The sequence below is a fragment of the Terrapene carolina genome, unplaced genomic scaffold, assembly GCF_002925995.2.
Source record: "Terrapene carolina triunguis isolate 2854851 unplaced genomic scaffold, T_m_triunguis-2.0 Scaffold93, whole genome shotgun sequence".
NCBI classification, from domain to species: domain Eukaryota; kingdom Metazoa; phylum Chordata; order Testudines; family Emydidae; genus Terrapene; species Terrapene triunguis.
The window spans coordinates 22,178,313-22,185,033 of NW_020664444.1; the positions used below are offsets into that span (position 1 = coordinate 22,178,313).

General features: G+C 49.6%; 1 protein-coding gene across 2 annotated transcripts in view; it reads left to right on the plus strand.

Annotated features, from left to right (window-relative positions):
- Window positions 1-6,721, plus strand: part of ZC3H7A (zinc finger CCCH-type containing 7A) — a 64,048-nt gene that overhangs the window by 48,416 nt on the left and 8,911 nt on the right. For both annotated transcript variants that reach the window (XM_024217818.3, XM_024217819.3), the window contains exon 16: window positions 5,949-6,130. In XM_024217818.3, coding sequence (XP_024073586.1) covers window positions 5,949-6,130 — 182 coding nt within the window. The remainder of the gene's footprint in view (window positions 1-5,948; window positions 6,131-6,721) is intronic.

The following is a 6,721-nucleotide window of genomic DNA, read 5'->3' on the forward strand; positions in this document are numbered from 1 at the left end:
GAGCACTATTAAAATATGGGGACTCTACCGTCTGTAGGAAATAAATTTACAATGTTTGTAGTGTTTCTCATTCTAAGTAAAGTAAACACTGCAAATATGAGAGTAAGATAAATACTGTGAAGTCAGTCCATTTTTTTTTTAATGCAAGCCTACGAATAGTTATTGATAAGCTTCAGGTTGTGCATGTGGGAATATTTATTTGGCAGTGGGACGTCATGTCTTTGCCTTTGGAAACAATGGGTATTGTTGGGTCCAGTATTGTTCTGCAGTAGGCAGTATCAGATTTGACAACAGACAGCACTGATTTCTGAGACATTTCTCTCCCGCACTCCCTTCCTCCTTCTCCGCTTCTCCCCACCCCACCCCACCCCCGCTTGGCCTGCAAATGGTTAATTTAGACCCTAATTCTGTAAACTGCAAACTCTGTTCCTGTTCAGAGTTCCATTGGTTACAGTGGGGCTTTACCTGGTCTTAAGCATCTACCTGCATCAATGGGCTTGCAGGAACAGGACTTGAGTTTGGAGAGCACTTTATTCAAATTTCTTCTATTGAATTAAAAAAAAACTATAGTATAAAATTACTGAGTGGGGGTGTTTCCAGTGGAGTCCTGCAGTGATCAGTTCTTGGCTCAATGCCAGTCAGCATTTTATCTGTGATCTAGAAGAAAATATAAAATATTGCTGGTAAAATTTGTAGATAAAACACAGGTTGGTGAGGTAGTAAATAAAGGCCTGTGTATAGTGAGATTTAAATTTAATTTCTTCCAGTTCTTCTTTGAGTGCTTGCTCATATCGATTCCAATTAGGTGTGGACACGCGTGCGCACGATTGTCGGAGAAATTTTCTACCCTAGCAACACCCAGTGGGTCGGCTGTGGAGCCCTCTGGAGTGGCACCTTCATGGCGCTGGATATATACCCCAGCCGGCGCAGCGTCCCCCAGTTCCTTCTTACCGCTCGTGACGGTGTGGAACTTTGATGTTCTCCACTTTCCCTAGAGTTCTTTTTCCCCATAGTTTATATAATTGTTATTATAGTTAGTGTAGTTATTGTGTACATAGAGTTAGGAGAGTGGGTTGGAAGGGGTCTTTCCCCTCCTCCCCACCTGCCTCTTGGGCTCATGCCCAAGGCTCTGGGCTTTAAGCCTTGTTCAGCCTGCTCCAAGCCTATGCCAACGGGCGACCCCCACGACTCCTGCTTGAAGTGCCTAGGGAAGTCTCACCAGGCTGACAAGTGCAAGATTTGTAAAGCGTTCCGGCCCCAGACCAAAAAGGAGCGAGACTTTCAGTTGAAGCAGCTCCTAATGGAGGCGGCTCTTAGCCCGTATCCTCCAGCAGTGCGCCGAGACCCGGCACCGGGTGCTTCGTTGCGCAGCGCCCCGGCGACAGCAGCAGGTACTGCACCACGGATGGACTCTAGCAGAGACCCGTGGCACCGGACTTCCCCAGCACCACAACCGGCACAATTGGTCCGGTGCCGATCTCTCTCGCCTGGCCAGAAGCGGCACCAGAGGCAACAGATCTGCCTCAGCAGTTGTCGGCACCCCTGAGGCCAACCTCAGAGTCTCATCCAGTTACGGAGCGACCGAGTGCGCAAGTGCCGATGTTGGGACCGTTGACTCCGGCACCGAGGGAGGAGCTGTTGAGTCTGGTGCGCACAGGCTCCCCGACACATACCAAGCCCAGGGAGTACCGTCAGGGGCCTCCCACTCAGTGCCTCAGGTGCCAGAGGCCACCATAAGCCGTCCTGCTCCAGGGGGGTATGGAAACTGCAACCCCAACCCCTGGACAAGCTCTAGGCCCCAGCGTAGAGGACCCCAGGCAGCAGGACCCATCACAACAGGAGGTTCCACTGGACCCTATAGCCCCTGTGGCATGCTCCTCATCTTTGCCAGATGAGGCAGTGGCGGGGATAACAATCTTGGGTCCTCTTCCAGTAGACCTGGCAGACGCCTGCTTCCATCCCTCCAACGGCTAGAGGAGTGGAGAGGAAATACTTTGTTCCCTCCAAGGAGTATGAGTACCTATACACTCACCCTCAGCTGTGTTCACTAGTGGTGGCCTCGGTGAACGAAAGGGAGCGGCATGGGTAACAGGCCCCGGCACCCAAATCAAAGGACGCCAGGCACCTTGATTTGTTCGGGCGCAAGGTTTACTCCTCCGGGGGGCTGCAGCTCAGGGTCGCGAACCAGCAGGCACTCCTGAGCCACTATGACTATAATTCATGGAACTCCATGTTAAAATTCAAAGAACTTGTGCCTCTGAAGTCCAGGGACGAGTTTGGAGCCCTAGTGGAGGAAGACAAAAACATGTCTGAGCCTTCTGGGGCACATGGCCTCTTGCACGTACGTGACCAGGCATGCCAGATTGCGGCTCCGCTCACTTCAGGCCTGGCTATCAACAGTATATCGTCCAGGTCGGGACAACTTGAGTATGGTGTTCACTGTCCCAGAAGCGGTCCTAACCTCTCTCCACTGGTGGTTGGTTCCCAGGACTGTATGCGAAGGGGTCCCATTTCACGCCCCTCAACCATCCTTGTCCCTGGTCACAGATGCTCCATCCCTAGGATGGGGCGCCCACCTAGGGGACCTCCGAACACAGGGTCTATGGACCGCAGCCGAGCTATCTCTACACATCAATGTATGAGAACTGATGGCAGTGCGCCTGGCATGTCAGGCATTCTGGGAGCGTCTAAATGGGCGTTGTGTGGCAGTCCTCACAGACACCATGGCCATGTTCTACATCAACAAGCAAGGGGGAGCCTGGTCTCCCCCCCTCTGTCGGGAAGCCATTCATCTGTGGGAGTTCTGTATAGCCTACTCTAGCCATCTGGTGGCGTCCTTTCTCTCGGGGGTCCAGAACACACTGGTAGATCGCCTCAGCAGGTCCTTCCAGTCTCACAAGTGGTCGATTCGTCCAGATGTCATCCACTCCATCTTCCTCAGGTGGGGATTTCCCCAGGTCGACCTGTTCACCTCACGCAGCAATCGGAAGTGCAGAATGTTTTGTTCTCTCCAGGGGAGTTCCCCAGGTTCGCTGTCAGATGCCTTCCCGATCCTGTGGAAGGACTAGCTGTTCTACGCCTTCCCTCCGTTCCCGCTAGTCCACAAGGTCCTGCTCAAGGTACTCAGGGACAGAGCATGTCTGATTCTGGTCGCCCCTGCGTGGCCCAGGCAACACTGGTACAGCATGCTGCTGGAGCTATCGGTAGACGCTCAGATTCCACTCCCGCTTTGGCCGGACCTGATCTCACAAGACCACGGCTGCCTCTGTCACCCCGACCTGCAGTCCCTCCATCTCACACGTGGATGCTGCATGGCTAACTCAGTCGGACCTACTCTGCTCACACTTGGTGCAGCAGGTTCTGATAGGTAGCAGGAAACCCTCCACCCGAGTCACATACCTGGCCGAATGGAAGCGTTTCTTCTGCTGGTGCGCTCAGTGCGACACACCCCCTTTGCAGGCATCGGTGCCTCTCCTCCTGGACTATCTCCTATCCCTAAAACAGCAGGGTCTAGCGATCTCCTCTATTAGGGTGCACCTGGTAGCCATTTCAGCTTTTCACCCAGGAGAACATGGTCGCTCTGCCTTCTCCAACCCGACGGTCAGTAGGTTTTTTTTAAGGGACTGGACCGTCTCTACCCGCAGGTGCGACAACCGGTCCCGGCGTGGGACCTTAACCTAGTCCTTTCCAGACTCACGGGACCACGGTTTGAGCCAATGGCCATCTGCTCACTCCTCTACTTCTCTTGGAAGACAGCCTTCCTTGTAGCCATCACTTCAGTGAGGCGCGTATCTGAGATCAGAGCCCTCACGTCGGAACTGCCGTACACGGTTTTCCATAAAGACAAGGTGCAGCTTTGCCCTCACCCTGCCTTTCTTCCCAAGGTGGTGTCAACTTTTCACGTCAACCAGGACATTTTCCTCCCAGTCTTCTATCCAAAGCCTCACGCTACACAGAGGGAGCAACGGCTGCAGTCCCTCGACGTTCATAGGGCCCTCGCCTCCTATATTGAACGTACGAAGCCTTTCAGAAAGATTACCCAGCTATTTGTTGCCGGGGCCGACCGGATGAAATGCCTCCCGGTCTCCTCACAGCGTATCTTCTCTTGGATCACGTCCTGTATCCGTGCTTGTTACGACCTGGCCGGCGCCCCAGCCATGCACCTCACCACCCATTCCACAAGGGCCCAAGCTTCATCAGCTGCTTTCCTGGCACAGATTCCAATTCAAGAAATTTGTAGAGCTGCCACTTGGTCGTCAGTGCATACTTTTGTCTCCCACTACACAATAGTCCAGCAGTCCAAAGACGATGCTGCATTTGGTTCAGCAGTTCAGCATTCAGCGATATCTCGCTCCGACCCCATCGCCTAGGTAAGACTTGGGAGTCACCTAACTGGAATCAATACGAGCAAGCACTCGAAGAAGAAAAGACGGTTACTCACCTTACTACCTATTGTTCTTCGAGTTGTGTTGCTCATATCCATTCCAAACCCGCCCTCCTTCCTCTCTGTCGGAGTTGCCGGCAAGAAGGAACTGAGGGGGCGCTGGGCCAGCTGGGGTATATATCCAGTGCCATGAAGGTGCCACTCCAGGGGGCTCCACAGCCGACCCACCGGGTGTTGCTAGGGTAGAAAATTTCTCCAATTGTGCACGCGGCGCACGCACAATTAATTGGAATGGATATGAGCAACACATCTCGAAGAACAACAGTTACAAAGGTGAGTAACCTTCTTTTATCAAAGAGTAGGTTAAGAGAGAGCTATTGTGGTCTAGATGCACCAATACAGGGAAAAGATTTCTGATATTGTAGAGGACTTTTTAATTTAGCAGACTAAGTGGCTGGATGTTGAAGCTAGACTAACTGAAAATGGAAATAAAATGCAAATTTTTAAATGAGGGTAAATAAGCTTCTTGGTACATTTGTGCTTGTAGTACCTACCACAGTGGTCAATAATTGGGGGCTTCAAGGAGCTACTGCAGTACAAATCATTAGTAACTATTGGAACAGCTTTCCTAGTAACGTGATGGGTTCTTCATCACTTGGAGACTTTAAAGGCACGCCTACAAGGAGCAGTAATGAGCACTACTGGGGTGTTTTTTTGTAAAGTGCACTAATGTGTTGTGCTCTGTATAGACCCTGTTGAAATGCACTAGAGAACTTTTAGTTCATGCCAACAGCTTTGAATCAGTACTATGTTAAAGCACACCAGGGAACTTTTAGTCTCTGCCAGTAGGGTCTACATGGACCGGTTAGTGTGCAACATGCTAGTGTGCTTTAGAAATCACCCTCATCCTCCAACAGTGCACATTACTGCTATCTGTAGACAAGCCCAACGTAATTTCTGCTTAAGCTAGAGACGTGTAAGCTTGATACAAGGGTTACTGGGGTGAAATCCTATGGCCTGTGTTTTATGCAGGAAGTTGGACTAGATGACCTTCGTGGTCTCTTCTAGCCTTAAAAATCTGTTCTTGACAAATGATGCCCTTGGCTGTACACAGTCTACTCACTGACTTCTGTAGGAGTTGTGTGTACACATACATCAGAGGAAGGAGAGTGGGTGTCTATGTAATTCCATGGCAGTTTCCGTGACAGTAGAATCCAGGATCACAAAGGGCTCTGAATACTTCCTATTTGTTACTTTAAAGTTCAAATTTACCAATTTGTGGTGCATGCTGATATATAAACTCACATTTTTCCAAAGTTTTAATAATTAATTCCTTAAGTGGAAAGACCTCAGAGTCACACACACAATTCACTTGTAAAAATTACACAAACAGTGATCTAGGATTACTCTGCCTAGCAGAATATAAGATTTTTTTTAAAGAGCTGTCAAAATTAAAATCAAATATGAGGTGGAAAGAATGGACATGTTGCATGTTTTCCATATGCACAAGGAAGGTCAGTAACTTTACACAATGCTTAAAATATTGATTTCTTTTCAAAAACAGGTGCCTTGTCCACATTTTGCGAGAAACTACAGTAAAGTATTCCAAGATCCGTTCCTTTCATGCTCAGTGTCAGCTTGACCTGTGCAGGCATGAGGTGCGTTATGGCTGTTTAAGAGAAGATGAGTGTTTTTATGCACACAGTCTTGTAGAACTCAAAGTTTGGATAATGCAGAATGAGACAGGTATGTTTGCATTTAAATATTACCCCTACCCCCAGTGCAAAAAGATAAAAGAAATGCAATTAATTGACCCACTAGTCAGTGTCTTCTTACAACTTTCTGTAGTCTTCTGTATATCCAATAAACAATTGGTCAGTTTTACTAGCTAGTGGGTATTGAGTAAGATTGCTAGACATATAAAATTAGGAAACTAGCTTTAACTCAAAACTAATAGTTTCTTAATCATAGGACTGGAAGGGACCTTAAGGTCATCTAATCCAGGGATTCGCAACCTTTTTCTTGCTGAGGCCCCCCTCAACATGCTATTAAAAACTCCAGGGCCACTTGGGAGTGGGGGGGGGACCCCTGTGCATAGGCATAGTTTGACTTCTATTTTGCGGGGGCAAGGGCTGGCGGGGCTCGGTTCCACACAACAGGGTCCAAGGAGGAAGCACCACCTCAACCCCTGATTCACCTCAGCAGACCACCCAGCCTGTCTGGGTTGTGGGAGGCCACAACCAAAAAATAGAACTCAAAGGGGGGACTCAGTTCAAAAAGTCTGAAAAACGCTCAGGGTGCAGGCAGGGGGTAGCTAGGGGCTGTGTGCAGGCAGCG